Raw genomic sequence first — 26,153 nt, 5'->3', positions numbered from 1 at the left:
GGTTTTTACCAGATCCTTCTTCTGTGTTTGATTGCAGCTCAGTATTGTTGAAACTGCTCTCGTACAGTCCCTCAAAAGCGAATCCGTGAAGTGCACAGGTCAGTTTCAGCACCAAGGACAGGTACACCTACTCACCCGCACATAAGAGCACGGTAAGCACTCGTTATAACTATTCATTAGCTTGAAAACTTATCTGGCGTTCTTGAGGCACAACTACAACCATAACCCCCTAATGCTCTGAGTCTGAGCTAAACCCGATGCTGATGTGTAAAGTTCTAGTCCAGGTCTGCGAGGACTAAACCTGTGTAACAGAGTATAAACACGGGCAGTGATCTCCACGACCTGAAAAAGACACCCTCAAGGAAACAGCCAATACCGGAGGAGGAACACGCTTTTAAAGGTGTCCATTCCGCGTTTGTCCCGAGCGCCACGTCGTTATTGGTTAAAGGGTGTTTTTGGGGGGTGATGATCACGTACGTGTTGTGGGAGGGGGAGAAACATAGTCAACCCTCCCTTTTTTTTTTTTTTTTTTGTCCTAAATAAATCGCAGACACGCAATACGTGACGTGGATCCAGCACACGATGCTGTATTTTACATTTAGCACTTTGCCACAGTTTCTTCTCTTTTTTCTTCTTCATCAGAACAACATCTAAACCATTTTTTTAATTTTATTTTTTAGCATGTACAGACCCAGAGACCCCCATCTGAACCCTCAGGTATCCCAGGTCCCAATATAAAAAATATCTAGATCCATAAGGTTTATTAGATATTCAAAAAACCTGTGTGTGTGTTTGTTTTGCCAAAACTATACATACATACATACATACATGCATACTAAAAAACAGGAGAACAAATTTTGTCAATTTTATTATTGGGAGATTATTACTTCAAGAAGAATCCTTATAAACAGAGAGGCTGAGATGTAATAATCTTAGCTCTATTAATCCACTGTGTAAGTGCCTTGACCCAGAATCCCTCTCCTGCTTGCAGACTCTGAGTAGTGGGCATTCATGGCTTTCTTCCGGGCTTCAGGATCTCGAAAGGTGTCCAGAGCTGGTCCCACCTACAGAATACAACACAGAATTTCACAATGATATTCAGTAGACTGCTGTCTGGGTAGAAACATAAGTGTGCGTTTTATATATATCATAAATGGTATGCTATATATATATATATATGCATACACGTTTATTTTATGTATTGCAAAAGATAATGCAATATCATCTGATCTGATAAATTGTCCTAGAGATTTAGATTGATAGATCTTAGATTGAGGCCTATTGCAGTTCAACATTGAAAACAAAAAAAATATGAATGACAGAGGAAAGTAACACGGATGGCACTACTGGAACATGGAAGACATTCTGTTTTGATACACAAAAGTGTAGTCAGAATAGTTGAACATTAAAAAACATAGCCCTATAAAAAGCAGCACAGAGACGCTTTGCCCACGTTTTACTTCTGTAGCATCTAAGCTGGTACGTAAAAATGTATACTGACAGCTATTAAATAATAGAACTTGTTGGCACAGCACATTTATGATTTGAACAATGGCTCAAAACTGCAGATATGTAAGCCGGGGGGGTTTCAAATATGTATTTCATACGTTTAAAATCTTCCAAACGCTAGTTCATGTTTACGGCATGATTCAGAACAGCAAAAATGCACTGAAACTTTACCGGTGTGTCACATCATGTTTTAAATATATTTACTTGTTTATCTTTTCTCTTTTTCTACCCTAAAAAATCAGTTGCCTCCCACAAACACTTTTGACACCTCCAAACCTTTTTGAATTAAATAGGAGGAACACACGTCTCAGGAAAGGTGGAATGAAAGAGATGTAAGAGAAGGTGACAATACAAACAAACAAACAACAGGAATGAAGAAAATGAGTGTAGAATGAAGAAGAGAGTCAAGGATGCAAATGTCGAACCTGGCGCTATCAGGACAGCTACTTGACAGGCTGTAATGAGCAGAGGTAAATCTTTTATAAGGTTAACGCTCCTCTCTCTCTCCATCAGCTGTCATACAAGAGAGAATTTAGTGCAGGCGTGCAACCAAAATAACACTCTCCCTCCCTCATTAGAGCCGACTGAGGGTGGACGACAGGACAGGCAGCCACGGGAAGTGTGTGTGTGTGTGTGTGTGTGTGCGTGTGGTTGGGGAGGGGGTTGTAATTTGCAGAGGATATATTCAGACAGAGGAGAAAAACAGGATGGACGAGCAGTGCATGGAAAGAGTTAAAAAGGAAAACTAGCAGTATGAGATACCAATGTACAGTACAAGCATAATATGCATGTTTAGCCAAAAATGACATGGTAGCCATTGGATCCTAAAATTAAATATTTAGGAGCCAAATTTATTTCTTTTAGTATGCTAAAATTGCTTTTAACTTCTCAAAGCTTTTAAATTGAGCTTTTAACAACAGTTACTTCTCTGTGCTATGATGAAGGAACATTTTAGTGGTTTTAAATACAGTATAAATTTGATTTTACAACAAATATTATTCTCAACCAATGATATTTGTTATAAGTTTTTTAGAATCAAATTATTCATTTATCCAACAAAACTCTGTTGTGAATGTATATCTTTATTTCCACACATTAACGACGTCAATAACAAGTCTCACAAACGTGAAGAAAATTACTTCACCGGTTTCCAGTTCATTTCAAATCAGAACTAACTGACTCGTTAAAAAGAGTCATTTTTTCCATGAATGGCATACGAAGGCCTTGCGCTGTGTTTGTTGTTTTGTGCAAGAAACACCAGCACACACTCTTAACAAGATGATATCTAGAGGAAACTTCATATAGACAAAACACAAAGCTTTATCGGCTGGGTTTATATACATACTAATTTATGATTTTTGTTGTATTCATTGCAACTATTTTAATCGTGGTCTGGAGCCCTGTTTAAATAAATAGTGTGGCTAGTGCATTATATGTACTGTGGTGTTCTGTCAGTGCTTGTAAAGGTGTGTTAGGATGTGTGTAAGGGCCATCATTAGCTCAGCGGGAGTCTGATTCCTTCATAATTGGAAGCATTGGGGATTGTCAATGGAGAATATTTATGCACCACTGACAGGTAGAGCTGTCAGGTTGGTAGTGTGCTTGTCAACGCAAAAGACCAATAAAAACAAAGCACTTTTGATTTACTAGGTGCTTTTGCGTTAAGGCTAGCAGAGGGACCAAAACTGAAGGGGTTAGTGTACATTGTGAACATTTGTAAGGGCTTGAGGCAGATATTGTTACTTTCAGCATGGATTTTTCCGATTTTTTCAGTGTGTCTTATACGACACTGTCACAACACACACACTCACACATGTTGGGTCTTCATGTTTTATGGGGACTTTCCACAGACATAATGATTCTTATACTGTACAAAAATGTATATTCTATACCCTACCCCTACCCATCACAGAAAACTTTCTGCATTTTTACATTTTCAAAAGAACATCACTTAGTATGATTTATAAGCTGTTTTCCTCATGGGGACCAAAAAATGTCCCCACACGGATTTTGGATATTGCCATCTTTGTGGGGACATTTTGTCCCCATAAGGTAGGGTTTACCAGGACCACAAACAAACAAACAAACAAACAAACAAACACGCTCACTCACTCACTCACTCACTCACTCACTCACTCACTCACTCACTCACTCACTCACTCACTCACTCACTCACTCACTCACTCACTCACTCACTCACACTCTCTCTCTCATGCATGTATACACACACAGTACACTTATCCTGGTTATCCTTTCAGTGTAAGTCAACTAAACCACTAAATGAAAAAATACAACAAATAATGCATATAGTTTTGAAGTTTCCACAAATATGATTTTACAGAGTGTTTTACGTTTTTACCTGCTGAAAACGAGGTAGTTTCCACATGGATGGGGCCTCAGGCAAAGGCCGACTCTTGCGGAGCAGGCTGGTTCGTGTGTCCTGTATACGTCCAAGCTGAGCCTATGAAGAAAAGGGGCAGCTTCTGTAGATGCTTACAGCTTAATCACTTTTCTCTTTGCAGCAAAGGTTAATATTAAAGTGGTTTTGTGAGATCCTCCACAGACCTTCTTGTGCTGATGGGCCTGTAGGGCTCTGTCCTTGGCCTGCTGCTCTTCCAGCCATCTCTGAGCGTACTTATACTCCATGAGCTCTGAGATTGGGGTAGATGGTCTGAAATGGAACAAAACCGTTTTCTCAGGTTCCGTCTGAATCTGCAGAATTCTGTGGAATCTGTGGAATTCTGATTTATACTCGTTTTTGTACTTAAAAGCATAATCAAATTATTAGACAATATATTTAAAATTCTGTCATCATTTACTCAATCTCATGTTGTCCTAGGTCTGTATGACTTTTTTTTCTCTGTAGAACATAAAAGAAGATATTTTGAGAAATGTTTCAGTATATATATTTTTTTCTTGTCCATACAGTGGAAGTAAATGGTAACCAAAACTGTTTGTTCTGCAAAAAAAAAAAAAGGAAAAAAAGAAAGTCATACAGATTTGGAATGAAATGATGACAGAAATTTTAATTTTTAGAGGACAATCCCTTTAATATATAGAGGCAAGTGGGGGAAAGGCATTTAGTTAAGATAATTTAAAATTCAAGATCATTCAAATTTAGACGCAGATGTTACATATGGCAGATGCAGACGTCATATTCAGCGAGACGAGTGCTTAAAGGGAAGTCGTATTTTTGGGTCCTTTTCGAACACCATAACAGACAACTCCAGTACAGTTCCATTCACACAGCATGAGCTCACCGAAAATGCGTATATGAGCCCTGAAAATTTCAGTTGTAGAATGCGGTTGTCACTCTCGTAAATAAACATAATTGTATTAAGCCCTCAAAAATAGGACTTAAAATGGCCTCTATATAATAATAATGTGCACTATGTTAGTAAGCCTGTGGTTTACAAGACTAATAATCTCCAGTAATATGTATACCATACTGTTAGTGTTAATTCTTCATAAAAAAAAATTGGATGTATATCTGAGGCTTGTGATCAATGGCCAGGTGTAAAGTTGTGAAAAAAGCAACATTCTTATTTCTTGAGTAGACATCTCTAGATGTAGTAGTGTTGCTCTGATATGTATGTGTGTGCTGTATTTCATGTGTGTGTGTGTGTGTGTGTTGGGATGGTGACATTTTGTGCAAGGATCCTAGCACACCCTCATTAGGGCTGACCGTGGCATTGGCAAACAGCATTTGATGGATAGAGTGCAGGGCCAAACAAGTCCCTGTGGACCCCTGATCTTACCTCTCATTGCTCCAGACATCCTTCCCCCTGACTGGCTCTTGAAACACACTCTCACCCAACACTTCTCACACTGGATATATCAACATCAAGTGTGTGTGTGTGCGCGAGTGTGAGTGAAAAAGAGAGTCTCGACACAAAGCTGTGTTTTTAGTTAAATAATTCAGCTCCATTTCAACAGTATCAAGGCCCAGGAGAAGGAGAACAAAAAAGAAAGCAGGTGGAAGGCAGAAGGAAGGAGTGAAGGGAGCTTGTGGTGCTGCGGACCAATGTAATAATCCTACCTCTGCTCTCAGCAGAGTGCTCGTGTCATACCTCAGTGGGCACCACAGCTCAAAGATGAGTACTCTCTTCTTTCCTTCTCCCTCTTTCTCTGTTTCTTACAGATATACACATTCCTATTCCTCTTTTACTTTCCTGCTCTTTCCTTTTTGCCTCATCCAGTAAAACAAGACAGCCCAAATCACTTTCTAAACTGATCAACACTCACCCACGTCTTTTTCCCACCACAAAAATGATGTAAGAGAGGGTCCTGCAGCTGCTCTTACTCCTATTTTACAGATTTCCTCCCTCAATATATCAGGAAAGTAAGAACGATATGAGAAGTGAGGGGGACACATTATAAGCCTTATCAGACTGGCTCATGAATATTAATTAAGAGGCGTAATATTCACCCAAGAGTCCTAAATGACTTGCTGGGTGATAACCACATTAGGATTTATTCAGTTTAACGACACTGAGAAAAAAAGTTTTGGCGTAGGATTTACTTTGAAACAATTTTCACAAAATAATTACAAAGACAAGCCAATAGTAACACTTTGAATTGAAGTCAGCATGAAACTGAAGGAAGTTGTGATAGTCTTTACTTCCCTATTCTGAGTATATCTGAGTGAGATGGCTTCTCAAACAAGACAAAAATGTAGTGCGGGACTTGATTGGTTGGTTGTGGTTTGCTATTGCTGTGATCTCATGTGAGTGACAGGTTTTAAACACGTCATCAGAGAAGAGAAGAAATGTCGCTGCAAGAGGGAAGGGAAGTTATTTTGATTTAAGATTACTAGTGCAATGCCCGTGCAAAATCTGTTTTTTTTGTGTTTTTAGTAATTGTTGGTTTGGTATGTGTTTAGTTGCTGAATAGCCTAGGCCACTATTACACAGGAGCCTAAAATCTGAGTAAACGATAACGTTTAAGGCACAATATGTAAGATTTTTTCGCCACAAGAGGGCGCAGTTTCCAACAATAACAAAGGCGTAGGTTGATGACGCAGTGATGAGCTGAATGATGGGACTTGCTGTCAAGCCGATGGATCTAATAATGTTTATGGATGAGTGAAAACATTCATGTTTTTTAACATTACAGTGGTATGAAGCAGGTCGCGATTGCTAAAGAGATATCCCGCTGATATAAAGAATTAAGGACATTTAATTCTACCGAACTACCCGCAAGTGCTGGATTACTCACACAGCCAGGTCAGTTTATTACGTTAGACGAATTAAACTTGTGAGGTAACGCAGCGCAGCTTCACTTGGTCTAACGTTACACTATCACACTAAACGGCATTTAAATGTGTGTTAAAAGTTATAATGTTATACTACGTGTTAGTTCGTTTGCTATACGAAACTAGCAGTAAGCTAGATCAACATTAGAATAACATACTGACCATATTCTAACATTTCATCATGTTGAGCTAACGTTGTATAACATTGATTTGTTTTATGTACATTTGCTCACCTGTCTAATAAAGCTGTCAAGTCGTGACTCGTGAAGCTCTGTCGAGTCCAAGTTAGTCGCGGACGTGGAGCTCTCGGCATCTCAAAAACGCCACGCTGATATTGATCCTCATTTTAGTTCTCCTTGTTTGTCCCAAAGTCTGCTTGCCATGGTCTATGTTTGAAAGAAACAAGAACTGCGTGCCGCTAAACGTTACGCACTACGCAGTTGTCCACGTCTGTCGCCATGGTTACGTCATGGCTATGGCAGTATGAACGGAAACCGAGGATCGCGCGGATATTGCGTCATTGACAGACGGCCACTTATTTAAAATTGGAATTTCTCTGAAATAAAAAATCTTTGGAGACTTTTGGGATATTATAAGTACACAACTGCAGGAAATATATCACACTGTGCAAGTGATTTTTGGATATTTTATTACAAAATTCTTACATATTGTACCTTTAAGCGCACCAGAATAAAATATAATATTCAGATATTTTTAAACCACAACCCTCTAATGTCAGAATGTTTGTTCTGGGGAGTGGCTACTCAGTGTGCAGTGTGGAGGGGGAGTGGCTACTCAGTGTGCAGTGTGGAGGGGGAGTGGCTACTCAGTGTGGAGGGGGAGTGGCCACTCAGAGTGCAGTGTAGAGGGGGTGTGGCCACTCAGTGTGCAGTGTGGAGGGGGAGTGGCCACTCAGAGTGCAGTGTGGAGGGGGAGTGGCCATTCAGTGTGCAGTGTGGAGGGGGAGTGGCTACTCAGTGTGCAGTGTGGAGGGGGAGTGGCCACTCAGTGTGCAGTGTGAGCTGGAGTGGCCTGAGGCTAGAGCGGCAAAAGCTAATGTGTGCTTCTTTTACCAATATATTTAACGATATCTATTGCATTTCTAATCCAAACAACGTCAAACTCGGCACTGCACTTACTCGTGCCCGTAGCAAGACACCTGTCAAGTTTGAAATCCATCGGACTAACGGTTTGAGAGATATGCAAATAACAGAAATGCCCGTTCAAAATCAGTTTTTGTGTGTGTTTTTAGTAATTGTTTGTTTGGTGTGTTTGAGTGCTCATTGTTACAATTACACAGCAAAAGTTCAGTGACATTTTTATTTGTGCATGGTGGAAAGCAAATACTGATACTGACATACAATAAATATGGAAAATTTAACTACATATATAACTAACTACTGACAACTAACTACTTCTGAATAACTACAATATTCAGAAGTAAACAGTGTAGCTGACTTAATGTTTAGCTGACAGAGTGTTTATTTTTAAACCAGAACCCTCTCTAATGTCAGAATGTTTGTTCTTAAACCACAACATCAATGTGTGCTTCTTTTACCGATATATTTACCGATATCTTTTGAAATCCATCGGACTAACGGTTCGAGAGATATTCGATTAACAGACACAGACAGACATACGGACACACAGACAGACGTTCCTGTAATTTATAGATGAGGGCACATGAATTAATGGTTAAAATAATAATAACGATGTGCACGGATACATTATTTATAATAAATACTGCAATATTCCATTTAAAAAAATTACAAAGTGTCAACAAGTGTCAATTTTGATTTCATGTTTGATATTTTGATATCTTTAATTAGAAAGACTGAAATAGTATTTTCTTACAAAGCATACGCCACTTATTAACATGGCTGGGCTAGAATTTGCAGCTAAGCAAAACATAATTCTTAAAATATAATGATTATTTTCCAAATAATCTTCCACAAATTATTATTATTGTTAATGTAAGAAATAGTATTAATTCTTAATAATAGACCAATAAAATATAATGGTTTATAATGCCTGCTATGCTCCTGAATGTATTCCAACTTGTATTGAAATTTTATAGACAAGGCTTTATGGCTGACAATAAATTCTTACTGTTCGGAGCCAAGTGTTTTTGAATGTTCTGATTCACTGCCTATTTCTGACGCGAGGGTGTTTATATGTGGGTGGCAGATGTAAACAGAAAGAGACAAAGACAGAAGGCAGATGGAGGTGTCATTAAGATGAATATCAATAAATATAGATGCTGTTAATGCGCTCTATTCCTCTTTATAAAAAATTATCATTGAGATTTCAAATTGCATAGTAACTAATAGGAATATTAGTATTAATATTTTCCTTTAAAATTGTTAAGGATTGTTTTTATTATGACTTCTTTCCGATTCTTCCAAGCACAGCTTTGGATTGAGACTCTTAAGACTAGTTAACAATGAATGAGACTGAGACCATTATTACACTCACCTGTTAGAAATACCAAATGAAGCATCTGGTGGTATGCGAGGTGGGGCAGACCTGCGAAACCCTTCTCTGGTCAATGGCTGGCGCCGAATGTCATGGGTGGCACGGTACTGCTGCAGTTCTTTAGCAGTAACCAATCCTGACTTGACCCCTTCTCGATTAAGGCCAATAAAATCCCTCTCAGCCACCCTGTTTCTGGTAGACATAGTGTGAGTGTGCCAGTTGGAGATAGCTAAAAGAGAGAGAGATCACAGTAGGAAAATACTATGAAATCAAGTAAGATTCCAATGATACATACAGTTCAGCACACACAATTCCTTTGAGGAGGATTGCTGCACTACAAATTTTTATAATTAGTATTTTTGTCTTGTTTTTCCTTAATATCATCCTCAAATTTACATGAGGATCGAAAATGCAGAAGATACAAAGACTTGTTTTCAAAGGATATATCTTGAATGTTAAGCATAAATCAAATAATATTTTGTTAGATTTATGTGTAAAACAAGAAAAACTGTTTTCCAACAGGGTTAGAAAAAAAACGGAATTCAAGACATATTCTCTGAAAACAAGTCTTTTATCTTTAACAAATACATTTATCTTGTTTAAACCTGTTAATTGTGTAACCTGTTAACTGTCTAAAAATGTGCATTTTTAGATGTATCCTCACTTATCCAGCAGCAGGCGTAGCAGATCTAGTCCGCAAGACCATGTTTATTAATAAATGCTGGTTAAATTCATTCAGAGAGTTGTCATGATTGAAATATACTTCTACCTTCTTCGGAACACTTCAGTTAGATATATTAGCTTTATTCAAACTATTAGACACAGTCATAGATAGATCAGCAAGAGAAAACACAAAACTGTTCAATGGCTTTGGTGTCTTGGCGGCGCCTTCCTTTGGCACCAAGTAAATAACAGTAGGCATAGGCTCCAGCAGGGCTCTGATTGACATGTTCAAAACCAAGCAGAGATCAGTTTTGGGTGTTTTCTGAAATAATAGTTACATTAGGATTTGTGATGAGTAAGCTTAGATAAGCATGACAGGGTAACTTCATCATAGTTCATGGGACTGTATAAGGGCTTGACACTTGCAGTCACTGCCTGTCGTCCGTTGGAAGTGCATAATTAAAGTGTGAGACAGGGGAGCCAGTGCAGAAGCCAGCCACAGTTTAGTATTCTAACAGGAGCGCACTGACAGCACAGGCTAAGTGCCTGAGGGGACACTTACTCAAGAAAACGCACTGTGACATCATCCTGTGACAAGAGTTGATGGGGAACGGGTGTGGTGTCTCATAAACAAAGGGTTAGTGTATATGTAGCTTCATAGTGATTGTATCATAATGATGTTTTCAACATCCAACAGTATTAAAGTTTTAAAGGCAAATATAGAACTACTCCAGTGGCATGGCAATTTTACAAAATTGTTTTGCCACTTACCCTCTGGCACTCCTCCATCCTGAACTGTGGTCGCCATCCCAAAAACAAAGTCAGGTCCTGGACAGGACAAACCTCTCAACGTAGCCTTTCCAAGAGCTGGCTATAGAGAACAAACAGGACTGAGATAAATACAACTATTTCATCAGTAGTGTCCTTTTTTTTAAATGTTGTTATATATAAAAGGCACATATTTTAAAGGCATGTATTTTAATACACAAAATGTATTAAAGGCACCAGGGAAAAGTTTCTTCCCCCAGACCATCTACCTCATGAACAGTTAAAATGCCCCCAAGTTCTCCCCACTGTGCAATAATGATAATAAAAAAAACATGCATTACCCAACACACTATTTATACTTATATTTATTTGACATCCAACCACTTTCCTTATTCACATTCCCTCACATAACTGTATCTATATTTTGTCTATCTTTTCGCTTGTGTACATGTGTTATTTGTCTAGTTTGTATTTTCACCTATTTTATTTTATAATCTGTCTTGGTATATAGGCTATTACATTTTTTTCAAAAAAGGCTAATTCCTTTTTTTGTGTAAGCATACTAAAATAAACAGGCAATGAATTCTCTGATTCTGATTCTAAATGTAAATTAAAATGAAAATGTTTTTTTAAATACATTTAATTACATCTATTGTTCTCTCCAAAGTCCATTTTATGTATGTTTTCCGACAGAGAACAGTAGCTGTGTTTTGTTTTCAGAACAATGTTTTTCTGAACCTATAAACTGTCAATCAGCATCAATTACATCACCACAGTAAAAGTGCTGTTAAACTGAAGCATTTAACGGCACAAGACAATGCATGCATCACAATGTCAAAGTTTTATGGACCTCTAGAGTGGCAGCTGATTTCGTGATTGACAGGCAGTTTTTCGACCCATACCTTCAAACTCTAGCACACCAAAAGCATCTGATTGTGTCTATTAATAAAATCATAATTATGCACAAAATTATTACCATAAAACATGCCGCAAAAGAAGCCCAAATGACTGCGGTGTCTGGCAGCTCAGTAAAAACAAATTCCCATTGAACGTTGATGCGAGTGATCTTGATGGTTGATTTCTTCAGTCAGGTCTCAGTCTGAATCACTAGCACAATGTAGTCCAGTCAGTTCATGTAAAGTATGATTTATGTCTCCAGAGTCATAACTGTAAGATGATTGACAGCTAAAGAGTTTAAAAAGGCAACACTTATCCTGCCATGTGTGTGTGGGGGGGGTTTACCCCCTATCATCATCTACTCAAAAAAAATTCTCTCGTGGGGCAAAAGAAAAGCCCGGTATTTTTCTCTGAGCTCTGTTAAACAGCTCAAAGCCTAGTTTTAAGAGCAGCTTAGCTTCGAAAAGGTGGAAAATTGAGAATCAAACCACGGCAAAGGTGACAACCGGATGTATCAAAAGTGATCTGTGGAATATGGTGCCTGAGCTTTCCAGAAGCACGTATCTTTGATCTTTGATGGAACATGAGGGAGGTGTGCTCATGTGTCAGTCACAGAGTTACATTAATGTCGGCGGTTCTCCTCATGCTGCCGTATGCGATTTTTGGAAGGAGAAACGAATTAGCATGGTGAGTCTGTCATCATCTCTGGAGATCTCTGTGTGTTTGCTGTGTTCTAAAGACTTAATTCTTGTTTAAAAACCCTCAATCCTTCATTCTGAGCTTTGAATAGTCTACATTGAAGAATGGATTTAAAAGATATTTGTCACTGGACCCCCACCAATCATGCTGGGCAAGTAAAGCCCTCCAGAAAGCGAATACAACTGCCAAACTCGGCTCTCTTTTTTTACGGCGAATCCCTAAGTACGACCAAATTGAGAGATCCTAAATCTTTTTTGGCCTTTTTAACTCACAGACACCCAACCTCTAGTTAACATATCAGCTGAAACGTATCAAACGTTTCTTAAAAGCGCCAATCTTTTGAGTAAGTGCCACCAGGCTTCTCGGCCAGCCCTTTAATCCCCTTCGCAATTTTAATCTGCAGATTGTTTTGAGGAGATCACTTAGAGATGCCTGAAGGAACGTGTTGACTGCTGGCGTAAAACGGCTAATCAGACCCCTCAAAACATTATTGGGCCTTTCATTCACAATAAAAGGGCTGAAAGAGAAGGGGACAACAGAAAAGGCAAGTCGGGCGAAGGATTATGTTAAGCAAAAGCTCCTTTTATATTGTCATTTACTGGTGATCTGTCTCTATATTGTGTTTTCATTAACCAGGCATGGACCTGCTGAATGAACCAGAGGCCGGCATGAGAATAGGGTGGCTTCAGGAGAGGCTACACGAGGGTCAGCGAGAGCAGATTATTCGCACAGGCTAAAAGAGACAGAGAACAGGGGGACATAATCATCTCTTACTAAGGAGACCCCTTCAGTCCATTCAGGCACCCGTGCTTTAATTTCACCGTCCTTTTGTGTCTCTCTTGCTCATGTGTGCTTTTAGGATTTCGCTTGAGCTGCTGAGATTAGCTTAGCGCTGACCCTGAGAGTCTATCACTGCACTGAACACTTGCACAAGTTGCTTTTTCTCAGATGTTGTCTCTCTAAGCGAATACCATGTGGTATTTGTGTTTTTTTCCTCCTGAATCTCACCCAGACATCATTCCCGACAGCCTCGCTACTAGATTTACACACATTTCAGAGAGGAAGCTTCTGGATAAAACTGGTCTGCACCTCCTGTCCAAGACCTACTAGTTTTGCGCTGTCCCAGTGGAACCAGTTTAATCTTGTCAGGCAGCGGCACGGAGAATCGTGAGCCAGGCCTGATCATCTCATCTCATCGGCGCTGACAGACAGCTTTGCCATGAGTTCCTCTGTCAGACTTACAAATAAATGTGCCCATGATGATGATAAGAGGATAACGGCACTAATGCTCACCGAACTATCTCCACTAATTATCATCCCGCTCTTCCAGCTCGGTTCAGCGCCATCTGGTGCCTGATTACAGGACAGCGGGCACATTGGCTTAAAATTAATCTCTTCATCTCAACTAAGCTAAATTGAGGAAATGAATGGCAGAGAGAAAGTGAAAGTGGGAAAGCGCTAGAAAGAATCTGTATCTTTGTTGCTGTGTGATCTGATACAATTCATGGGGAGAGAATTCAAATATAGTCGCTGTCATCAAGAAGCACAGAAGGAAACATGGTCAAAATGTAGCCTACTAGAAGGGAATCTGGGAAATGTCAAGATGTTTAAGTCAGCTAAAAATACATTTATTTATAAGAATTAGGTCAAAAATGCTGAGAGGAGAGGAAGTGGAATCATAACCCGAACTTTCTCATCAGATCGCAGCTTTTCTCTTCTCTAAATCCGTCAACTCTAAATTAATATCAGCCCACTTCTAAAATCCCCAGAATGTCAATGTGCGCATATGTGCAACGCAAACATACACGCACATTCATCTCCTCTATAGTCTGGCTGGTTATTAAGATGCTAACTCTCTTTATGTGTGGCAAATCCTGAAGCTTTGGGTATAATTGATGAGGCATTTCCATAAAGAGGGCCAGCTAATTGGGAGCATGTGTCTGGGCAAGCGTGTGCTACCCTTCTTCAATACAGATGAGTGTTATCCTACCTCTTTAGATGTATGTATGCACGTGTGGGTGTGTTTAATGAAAAATGGATCACAAACTGTGTTTAAACCATGTGAATAAGCAGTACAGTAGTTAAACATGTCCAAGAATTCAAGCTGTCCTCAAGCTGGACTAAAATTGTACATAGACAATTAAAAATAAAATGCACCTGGGTCAGTAACATTACTTTTTTTTTAAGTATGAAGTCAGTAACATTTTGTTAAGAAGAAATTAATATTCAGCGAGGTCAAGTAAATTGATCAAAAAAGCAGTAAATACATTTACAATGTTACAAAATATGTCTATTTCAAATAAATGCTGTTCTTTAGAACTTTCTATTCATCAAAGAATCCTGAAAAAAATATTAAGCAGTAAGCACCACAACTGTTTTCAACATTGATAATAATAATAAATGCTTCCTGAGCAGCAGATCAGCATATTAGAATGATTTCTGATTTTGAAGGATCATGTGACACCGAAGATTGGAGTAATGGCTGCTGAAAATTCCTTCATTAAATGAATGGCATAAAAGTTTTTTAAACCCATTTGAAACCAACATGATGACATTACTAAAGACCCTTTCACACCAAGAACAAAAAAGATAACTATATAAGCTATATATATCGGTTCTGTTTATTCTAAGCGCGCACTGCAGTTATATGTTGTCTGCTGCTTTAAATGCTCAAGCTCTTCAAGCAGGATGGATTCTGATTGGCTGTCAATGCTTTTATCATTCAACAGAGGAAGAATCGTTCTGAAAGTGATTCCAAGGATATCGTTTCTCTGCTATTATCGTTATAGTTGTGGTGTGGGCTGCTATTCTTTATATAATCGTTATCGTTCATCGTTATAGACATCATCCTTGTGAATTGGCCTTAAGAACTTGGATTTTTCCTTATTTGTCTTTAACCCAGCTGTTAGTAAATATAGATAACATAAATAGTTAGCACTACAACTGAACATGGACAAGAATGATATATGCATTTTCATTCTCTTAATCCATAAACGAATGCATACAGCCCGTTTTGACAGACTACATATGCCAAAGGTCTCTTTACATATCTCATTTACATTTATCTAATATGCAAGCACGTTACAGTTATGTATTGGGTTCATGGTTATGTATCTGTCTCTCTGTGCTTGTGTCTACAGTGGTCCCAGCTGGATCACATTAATAATAAGGGCCTGTGTTGCAACCGTGAGGGCTTATGAGGCACTGTATTCGTAGGCCTAACTGTAGATGCCTATGAACAGCTGAGGGGGGTGAAGGTCAAGGTCCGGGCCAGTTCCTTTGCAATTCAAATAAATTCCAGAGGCCAATTAAAGTCAGTAGGCAACTGTATACAATTTTTAGCTTCTTTCGCCAAATCTCCCACTCTGATAATGCTTTTTAATGCACCCTGAGCCTTCAAAATATATATTTTTAATTTTGTATGCCAAAGTTTAATGCAGGCAAAAACAGCTTTAGGCCAGACCACATATACATAATATATTTGCGCTTCAGGCAAATATCAGCTACAGTACAGAATTACTTAAGAATGAACCGCAGATTGCCGTGTCTAACATTAGCTACATAGGCTGAATGAAGTGAATGGTAATGAGTGGGAAGAGGGGACTGTGAATAGGGCCCAGCCAGCCTGCTGCACAGCAGGTCTCTCTCAGACACCAGAGAACAACAAAAGCCCCAAATCTGCTCCCCTGATCTCTAATTTACTGGTCATCAGGGAATACAGGCATGAAAACAGGATTTATTGGCCATGCCTCATCAAAAAGGAATTAACAAGAGGAGAGGAGAGGCCTTTTTTGTACTTTTCTCACCATCAACTTTTTGGTCACAAACACAGAAAATGGGTTTCTGGGTGCAAGTTCCAAATGATTTTAGCAGCGATGCCATAAGAATGATTCTGGGTTACCCAAAGAACCTTTCAGTGGATAGTTCTTAAACAAACCTTTTGTGTGTGTGTGTGTGTGTGAAGAACATTTTAATAATCTGAATAACCCTTTTCCACTTTTCCAAGGTTTCTGGATGTTAAAAGTTTCATGGAACCATTGATGCCAATAAAGAACCTTTATTTTTAAGAGTGTAGATGCAGACTAATTCATCTCCTTTTCACTTTGAGGCCCATTAGCACATTACTACGATATATGTCCCTTTTCCCCACGGGACAGCCATACATCAGCCCTGCATAAGCAGAGAAAACTCCAGCGATGATGAACTGCTGTGCAGGCCGACAAGAGATGCTCTCAGCACAAGGGACTTGCTGCAGTTGGCCTATTTCTTAATGAATATGAGCCTTTCACGGGGCTCCCGTTACATAGCAAGCAAGCAAAGACAGCCTCCGCTGATTGAAGGAGGATGAGGGTGAATGTTCCAACCTACAGCTCTCAAAACTAGATGCACGAGAGGGAAGAAATAGAGCAACATCAGGCAACGCCACAAGAACAAAAGCTTAAATCCTCACAGATGACTCTGTCATTGTTCCAGCGCATTGCCAAAACCTGTAGCTATGACTGCTCACAATAAAAAAGAATGAGAAATCCTTGATCTCGTGGGACTATGGGAACATGCACGCAGTTCATTATCATAGTCATTTAAATACAGTAATCCTATTTTCTGCATCAGTCAAAAGGGGCATATCAAATAACCCTAGAGAACATTAGAAAGAAAGGAGGGGTGAGAGCAAGCAAAGGTCTAACGGAGGCCTCTTATCCCAGCAGGGATGGACAGGATGATTGGATGAGTGTGAAAAGAGAGAAAGGCCACGGGAGCGAGGGGAAAGGAGAAACATTGAGGATTGTGCAGGTTCATTTCATTCTCCCTTCTGCTTCAGTGGAAGACTTGATGAAGTTGAAATGAAGCAGAATTAGATGAAAGATACGCTGGAAGTACTTAGTTAAAGATTCGAGACTGTCGCTGAGTCTAACAAAGAGGAGAAAGCAGAGAAAAACACTATCTTGCATATTAACACCATTCCTCAAATCTCAGTACAGCACACTCTTAAAAATAAAGGTTCTATGTTGGCATCTATGGTTCTTGGAAGAACTTTTAACATCCATGGAACATTTCTCTTGCACTAAAGGTTCTTTGCAGTGGAAAAAAGGTTCAATGAAATTAATTCATCGAAAGTTCTTTTATGGCATCGCTAAGAAACCCCTTTTATGAAACTTTCATGGTTTATTTTTAGCTTATTAGTATTAGTGCAACGACACCCGAAATGTGCAGTCCTGCTGTGGTATTCCAGGAACATTGCGTTGAAACGCTGAACTAAATCACAAGCTCCTGTCATCGTTAGATTTATTCTGAGACTAACTCTGCCACTTAGTGGTCATTTTAGTTATGGCGTTGTTATTTTCTTGTGTTTGCAAACAATAAGACGAATGTTGCCGCCATTAATTTATGGAACACATAAAGACTTATTATTTGTTTGGGAGACTATTAATTATCTATTAATATATATATATACATATATGGTGCTATGCAGAGAAATAAGTTTACAGAGTTAGTTCACTGTAGTCAAATCCATCAACATCAGTCCTGACCTTAATTAATAGAGGACGATGCAGCATGGACTCTCTCACCACACCAATACGAGGACTTTCCATCTCCGATTCGTTGAATCCCTGGTAAAAATAGAAATATTATAGACAATTTCACTAAATTATAATTTGTCGGAAAAAAATAATAAATGAAAATTACTACAGTACAAATAGATAAAGTAACAGTACAAATTATATTATCGCAAACAACGTCGCAAAGTTATCAGCTATGACATATTTTGGCAAATGTTAGGGTTATTTGAAAGAAGAAGATCTCCAACCTCTTGGGCAAGATGACAACCTTGAAAAACACGGTTCCTGGATGGTTTTGTGGATAAACAAACCTTGCTGAACCTTTTTGTCGTAATTGTAGTTCAAAAGCACTAAAATACACCAGTGTGTTACATACAGTTTCAGCGATTTCACAGGCCGTGAGGGAAACCTTCCTTTTAGTTGTCTTGCGTTGTCATGGAGATGGGACGCTTCTGGCAAGCACGAGTAGCCTATGGCAGTGTTGTCATTGACGATAGTTGTTAATTTTTTATTTTTTTTTAAATCATTAATTATTTGTTTTTATAGTGATATATACTTGTTTTGAAAGTCAAAAACTCCATATAACCAAAAATTCCAAGCTCATACTTAGCTATCGTACTTAGTTATCGCCTCCAGTACGATAGAGGGCAGCATGCAAAGACTGAGAGCACTCCAACATGTGAGAATAACTGGGCTGTATCCAAAATCGCACTATTTGAAGGGACAGTAATTTGTAGTGGTTTCCGAAACCATAGTGGGCGTAATCGAGTGCACTCATTCAATCCCACAATGCACAATATAACGAGTGTACAACCGATGTACGCTCAACAATAGATATGTATATAAGTAGATGCCAGTCCAAATGCTTCAAACACGTCAGTGCGCCCGCCATCTTGGAACAGTCAGCATGTTGTCACTCACAGTAAGAATCAATGATGCTACAGGATTGCGCAGCTTCTGATTGTGAATCTGGTGAAATTTAAATTCCCGAAGGAAGACATGTGATAAACTTTAACTTTAAGAAAGTGTTGGTTTGTGTTTTTATATGTATTACCTCAATATCACAGGTTTAATACTATGGTAACGTTTTAATGTGTTAGCTGACGCCATCGATTAGCAAAATCATCTGCTGAGGTCTATTGCAGATATAGATATTCATACATGCCTCTTAACTACGGTTGCAGACGACCGATATTTGACCCTGGTAGACGGCTTAGACAGCCACTAATGAGGATTCTACTGTTACTGTATATCAATGTCGCACGCCGAATGAATTAGGCCTACCGTGTTTGACCAGAAGATGGCGCCCGCAGCTGTATCATATCCATCCATTTTCCAACAGCTTAATATAGCCTACAGGTATAAATTCCTTTTTAATTGATAATTTAAGGTTTATACATGGTTTCCATGACCGAGTTCAATATAAATCTTTATATCTTATGGAGCTGCCTGTTTGCTAAGTTTCAAATGATTATTAAAAAACAGCAAGCATTTAAACTAACTCATGAATGAATGAAAACGAGTGAATTCACTCACTCGTTTTCATTCATTCACTCCTTGAAGTGAACTATATTATAGTGAGCGATTTCGAACACAAATATGAATCTATTCATTTGAATTGTTATTAGCAGATTATATTTATTTATAAAGCATTTGATCATAAAGTTAACAAATTAAGAAAAACATCTGCAATTAAAGTGAACAAAAAAAGAGTAAAAAATTAGAATTGTGCATTATAGCATGTTATAAGCAAGCCACACCTAGATTTGAAGGATTAATTCACTTCACTCCATAATTAAAATTGCCTGACAATATACTCACCCCCGTGTCTTTCTTTCTTCAGTCTAAAAGAAATTAAGGTTTTAGGACCTTCAACCCATTGGTCTCCGTTGAGGTCCCCAATATGGAGAAAGATCCTGGAATATGTTTTCCTCAAAAGCCTTAATTTCTTTTCGACTGAAGAAAGAAAGACATGAACATCTTGGAGGACATGGGGGGGTGAGTAAATTATCAGGAAATTTGAATTCTGGAGTGAACTAATCCTTTAAGCAAACAAAACTCAAAGCATCTCCTGATATGGTCAGAGAGTTGGTGACTGACTGCCCTAAAAGACTTGCTACGGGAGCTCTTAATTTCTTGTTTACAGCGACATCTGCTGGTAGACATTTTAACATTGGCAAGCGCGCAATTTCTTAGATCTGCTGCGTCATCATTTGCGCGCTCTCATCTACGACTGACTAAATTCCCACGGACCAAATATAGCATACGAGTATTGTGGGGTTCTTTTAGGAGTTAGTACCACATCCTTAATGTGTGAAAATGTGTTTACAATTATAGCCAAGCCATAGCCTGCATGTCAGTTTAAAGCGATGTAAGAGGGTTCCCAATTATTTTAACACAGGGGAAAATTTCGAACAAGACAATCACAGCTTTAGTCAGAGTCAAGGTTAATCGCCCAAAGGAGAGTTTTCGGTTGACAGTCATTCGTGCATGCAGGAGGGACCCAGTGACTGCGGCGGAGCTGCGGCTTCCTCAGCAGCATCAGCATCTCCATCGACTCTCATCTTTTAGGAGACTAGTGCCTTGACTTGCAAGACGAGAAAACGGCCCGAATATATCGGCTTGGAGGTAACATTGTCCTTTAGCTATATTACAGTCTGCATTTGCCTGTGTTTTCAGATGCCCTGTCGATTATTTCAGTAAGAAAAAAAAAATCTGACCTAAACTGTCCTTGAACAGTTATGGGTTGGGTCGGTATGCGGTAAAACTGTGGGCCACATAATGACCTTTAAATCTCTCTCGGGTTCTTTATTTAATGTCTGTCTCGTAAGTAAGATAGCTAGGCCTATATCTCCAACATGTTTAACATTTTTTTCCTACAGTTTTTCAGAGACGGAAATTGAATTTGGTCCCTGCATAGAAGAGGCAATGACGTCGTATCCATCACTAGCAGCTTGTTTTATTTTATGTAAGTAACATGTTCTTTAAAGTTTTCATTTTATCGAGATAATTAAGACAATAAAGACAGGTGGAAGGACACTTATTCTTCCTAAGACTTCACAAGTCTTCCAAAAAGAACAGAACGTTTATTTACTTCATGTTGTGAGATGGTTTGAGCTTCTCAAAAAAATAATTTGGCACACTGCATGGCAATTTATATTTAAATAAATTACATTTATATAGATTATTACTTGTGATGTTAATCCTTTAAAGTCGGCATGAAAAGAAAAGTCCATCTATTTTCTAAATGCATGTTATTGATCTTGTGAATGATGCATGTCCTTTTAATTTTTTTACCTCGTAATTTAAATTTATAATAACTTCTCTCTGGTAACTTCTGGACTTGTCCAATCATTTAGCCAGGTTAAACTCTGCCCCTTTCTTAGAAATGCCAGCAAGCTTACATTCAGATCTGCCTTCCCGTCCTCATCTTACATTTTCTAAAATCTGTTTCAAGATGTAGGCTACCTGAAAATACAAGAAAAAAAAAATCTGTTGCTACTTCTGTTTCATTGCGACTAATAATTTTTAAAACTACATTTAAAAGTATTCATACTCAATATTGCCATCATAATTTTATTTTCCCAGGCATGAACACAAATAACTTTAGGACCCATTTCTTTTTTAGAAGAAAAATAAACATGCAGTAGGAAATCAAGATAGGCTACCTGAGCCAAACATCCCAAGGTCAGAGAGTGCAGTACAATACTGAGCAAATGAACCAGGTCCAATTTCACTTCCTGGCATATGCTTCTCCAAAAATATTTTGCACGTAAAAGACAGTAGTCGGTGCGTGGTTCTGAATTGTGCTCAAAACACTTTTTATGTCTCACTATAGTAAAATGCATTTACAATAGGCTGCATATATATCAGGGTTATGTTTAGTGTCTCTGTCTGTAACAAAGGAGGGAATCAATGAAGCCAGGCAGAGATGAGGATCCAAGTGCAGGGGAGTTTAATGAAACAAACAAACAAACAATAATGAACATAAAGCTAGCTGGAACAAAATAAAACTGGGAGACAAAGACCACGAGGAACAGAAAACATCTAACAACTGACAGGGAACAAGTGAAACACAATTAAGGGCAAACAAGCTTAACAAGTCAAAAGACACACCTGGGGAAGACTGAAGCCCACGATATACTTCAAGCAAAATCGAAGAACAAATTGATATGACATAATTTCGCACAAAATCAGGCCAAAACGAACTTCGTTTGGAGTTCGTTTAAGAGTTCTAAAACAGCGTGCCAAAGCGAACTTCCCGAAAAGTTTGCTCCGGCTGGTAAACACCTCTGCCTTCTTTAACGTGGAAATCTTCTCCAGTTCATTTCTCTTCACGAGTCCGTTGAGTTCAGAAGTGACCCGCGAATGAAAACATGAACACACTAGAGAGCTGCTCTATAGATTTTTTTTTCTATAGAGAAAGTTGTACTTCTGAAACGAGACACTGAAACTGTTTTTCATGTTTTAAGTAAAGCAAAGCTGCTAGATTTTAAGCAATCTATAAAGTGCTATTTAAACGTTGCTTGAATTGAATTGAACGTTGCTGAATTGCAGAGCTCGTGCAAACATATCCACATTGCTATGACCAGATGCTTTTCTTAAGCTTTATTAAAAAAATGATTGCTATTCTCTTAATTTTGTTTTGTGTTAATTTTGTTATTGAGAAGAAAAGCGTGCAGCACATATTTACATTCAAATAAACGCCGCTCTCAGCTGTGTGGGCAGCTTCAGATGTTTGATAACAGTATATCGCTGCTCACGTATTTCGAAAAAGAACTTCGCTGTGAGTAGCCTATATTGGGGCCTTAATCAACAGGGAAAACTACAAAACTACAAACATGGCCACAGGAAAGAACACAAAACACTTCAACATAAAAGTCCATACAAAACAGGCACACCGGGATCGTGACACTGTCGTAGTTCATTGTTTGAGTTGTTATCCTGTGAGTTGGTTTGCACTGTTTATAGATCATTTTCCTTTGTCTGTGTTCATTAGTTACCATGGTTTTAGATTTCCCTCACGTGTCACACCTGTTTAAATAGTTATCTAATTTTTTGTCTAGTGTTTTCCATGTAGCCCTCAGTTTGTTCAGTTTTTGCCTTTTGTGGTCTATACTGCCAAGTGTTTTCCTCTAATCTTCTTAGTTGTGGATTATATTCTTTGTTTTTATTTAAAAATAAAAGTGCTGGAATTAGATCCCCCTTCTTGTTTTTGCCTGACCTGCTGTGACTTATAGACATATCTGAAATATATGAAAATTATTCTATTAACCTCTTAAGTGCCGCGCCCCCTTTTTTGAATAAATAAACATGAAAATGCACAATCCGAACTTAAATGGTTGTAATTCAAGAATGCTTTGGAATATAGATGTAAGATTGGTCTTGTTTTAAAGAAGACATTTGGCAGATTTTTTAAAAGTTAAATAAATTAAGAAAGTGAAACAGAAAAGTTATAGAAGTTTGAGTTTATGAAAATGTAAAAATTTAATTATTCAATTCATATTTTATATAAAATAGATTTTTTCGAAACCTGGTGGGCTCTAAAACTGCAAGAAAATCAAAGTCAAAACTCTGAACAAGTTGTGTTTAAAATTTTAGGTTGAGATCTCAAAAAATGAGCTTTCAGTAAGATTTTGTTTGGGCGCAGTACCAAACTTTTTCACTAGGTCACAATCAGACTCCATTACTGCCCATATAAGGGCGCCTCCATTTCCATATGTGTTTTGAGTGATCTGAACCATTATTTCCACAATTTTCATACAATTTATGAAGGCATCCTATTCAGAAATAGTAAGGGAAGTTTGGCATATTTTGATATGAATTCAACCTCAATAAACACATAAAAATAACACGCATGTGCGTTATAGCTCGCTGCCACATCACAAATGGTGAATCTATGATTTTTTTTTCTTTATATTTAAAACATTTTCAGACCTTTTTTTCTAAAAATAAATGTATGGATGTTATCTTTTGAACTAGTGGCATGAAAACAAACTGAGGTTTCTACCATTCTTTCATGATTTTCATGTTCATCACTATTTCAAAATAAAGGTCTTAACACGCCTTAGGAGTATGAAAATATTCTTGTTGCAAATTGATAGATTACGGCTCTTCTGTAATTTATTTTGAAACTACAGATTGTAAGCTTTCAAATGATATATATTTTGTCAATATTAGTTTAGGTTTAGGATATTACTGTTTTAAATATGTAATGGCTATGGCACCCGGTGCAACTTATTTTTGAAAAGGTCAACTGCTCCATGAACATTAGCAAAAGCCAAAATGACATTTTCTTATTTTAAAGCGTTTGTGCTTTTCTCCCTGTAGCATGTCTATTATGTATGATGGGTGTGGTCACTGCAACAGACCCATATCAGAAACCTGGCTTCTTGGATTTTGACTCCTGGTTTTGGAACACCCCTCGAGGGCCACAGATGTACTCCTGCCTTACCTACATAGAGAGGAACCTCCGAGTTGACTGTGAATTCCCAGAGACCCACAAGATCCCGGGGCCATTCTGCGAATTCAAACAGGATGGGCGACTCATGGGATCCACCTACCCAAACAACCCGGTCCACCTGATCCCACATATTGAGACCCGACGCCGAGCCAATGTCTCCCTGGTGCCACCTAACATTTGTCGCCTCACATGGATGCCTATGTCCGATGACCGTGCGTACACCTACACCTGCAGGGTTTATCAGGGCAACACCTGGAAGGAGAACAGCATGGCATTCCATCAAAGTGAGTTAAACATGTCTCAGCAAGACCCCCCTTGACATTCTGAAAGACAACATAACCTGGGAGTTATGCAAAGCCTGTTGAAGTTTAAATTAAAGGTGTTGTCCCTGCTTGTGAGATTTTGTTCTTTCAAAATCTGGGGGCTTTCACAATCTATGCTTTCATAATTTGTGTGTTCTTAAGTCATTGCTCTGTTGCTTAATTATCTGTCTCTCTGTTTCAAACAGGAAATCTTCTGGTGTGCTCTGCATTAAGCACATTTTTTCACACTGGACCATGGATTCTTGCAGTTGTCATATCACTTCCTGTTTCTCTTGGGTTTCTGTCAGCATGACCAGCCCTACATGAGCAACCTAAACCTCAAAGCCATTCTCACATTTAACTGCCTTTCACAATTTTTTTTTTTGCCCATTTAAAGTTTCTGTGGAGATCACCGTCATTAGAATCCTGAATCATCAGGATTCACTGAGAAAAGCAAACGGACATGATCCACGTGACCCATTCTAGTATATATGGCCAAAATTTTGTTCAAAATTAAGATGTTACTACACTACCGTTCAAAAGTTTAGGGTCAGTAAGAAATTAAATTAAAATTTGTATTCGGCAACAATTGATCATTAAACGGGATTAAAAGTGAGAGTAAAGACATTTATGTTATAATGTAAAAAGATTTCGATTTCAAATAAATGCTGTTCTTTTGAACTTTCTATTAATCTAAGACAATCTAAGATTTTTTATCTCAGTTTCCACTAAAGTATGAAGCAACACAACTGTTCTCAACAATGATAATTATGATTCCTGAAGGACTGGAGGTAATGGCTGTTGGAAATTCAGCTTTGCCATCACAAGAATTAATTACATTTTAAAATATATTAAAACAGAAAACAGTTGTTTTAAATTATAATAATATTTTACAGTACTACTGTTTTACTGCATTTTTTTAATCAAATACATGCAGAGACAAGAAACTTATTTTAAAAAAAAACATTTTAAAAATCCTAACGACTCAAAACATTTGAACAGTAGTGTACACAGTTTTAAAATACTTCAATCTGAACATTTACAAACAAGACATTTGCAACAGCAATTATTGCAACTGTTTAATGAAATTATCGTTTCCTAAGATTAGTATTATTGATTGTAGCATGTTTGTCAATGGCATTGAATTCAGATGAAGAACAGCATCAAAAAGTATGCTGAAGCCTGAGTTTATCAGGCATCCAAAATATGTATCACCTAAAGGATTCTCTGTTATAAGAAATATATATTATTGTTTTGATACATGGCTAGGACCTTTATACAGTATCCAATTATGTGCTTCCTTTAAGTCAAGTCATGTAATAGCTCAAAAAGATATACTTTTTATTGCTGACATTTTTGTAATATTTATAGAAATAATTGAGTGAAATCATCGTAAGAGTAAACTATAATCTCATTGATCAGTTGGCTGGTTAATCGATCCTTGCAATTTGTCCAGTGCAAAATGCGTTATACTACTTTTTCATTGTCTTCGCACCTCTGTTTATTACCTGTATAAGGACAGCTCTGTCTGAAGGACATCACCACTGTGGACATATTATATTACA

The 26,153-nt window shown here is 38.1% G+C and overlaps 2 protein-coding genes and 1 long non-coding RNA gene across 3 annotated transcripts; 1 reads left to right on the top strand and 2 right to left on the bottom strand.

The window, feature by feature from the left end:
- The first annotated feature begins 38 nt into the window (after window positions 1–38).
- Window positions 39–24,926, top strand: si:ch211-215c18.3 (uncharacterized). The gene is made up of 5 exons (XM_056257339.1): window positions 39–152; window positions 20,320–20,451; window positions 20,706–20,791; window positions 24,154–24,570; window positions 24,795–24,926. The coding sequence occupies exons 3-5, from the start codon at window positions 20,752–20,754 to the stop codon at window positions 24,899–24,901; spliced, it is 564 nt and encodes a 187-aa protein (XP_056113314.1). The 5' UTR covers window positions 39–152; window positions 20,320–20,451; window positions 20,706–20,751; the 3' UTR covers window positions 24,902–24,926.
- cfap77 (cilia and flagella associated protein 77) lies at window positions 852–17,896 on the bottom strand. Its single transcript, XM_056257338.1, has 6 exons — window positions 17,794–17,896; window positions 10,673–10,772; window positions 9,239–9,467; window positions 4,075–4,180; window positions 3,869–3,970; window positions 852–1,064 (listed from the first exon to the last, which is right to left on the bottom strand). The coding sequence occupies exons 1-6, from the start codon at window positions 17,854–17,856 to the stop codon at window positions 942–944; spliced, it is 723 nt and encodes a 240-aa protein (XP_056113313.1). The 5' UTR covers window positions 17,857–17,896; the 3' UTR covers window positions 852–941.
- Window positions 24,151–24,798, bottom strand: LOC130089806 (uncharacterized). Its single transcript, XR_008807603.1, has 2 exons — window positions 24,627–24,798; window positions 24,151–24,538 (listed from the first exon to the last, which is right to left on the bottom strand). It is a non-coding gene; the product is annotated as an uncharacterized LOC130089806 (long non-coding RNA).
- Window positions 24,927–26,153: the final 1,227 nt, after the last annotated feature.

The sequence above is a fragment of the Rhinichthys klamathensis genome, unplaced genomic scaffold (genome assembly GCF_029890125.1).
Source record: "Rhinichthys klamathensis goyatoka isolate OS25496 unplaced genomic scaffold, OSU_Roscu_1.1 h1tg000137l_1, whole genome shotgun sequence".
Classification (NCBI taxonomy): Eukaryota; Metazoa; Chordata; class Actinopteri; order Cypriniformes; family Leuciscidae; genus Rhinichthys; species Rhinichthys klamathensis.
The sequence above is the reverse complement of the archived record's forward strand: the minus strand, read 5'-3'. Positions and strand labels throughout refer to the sequence as shown.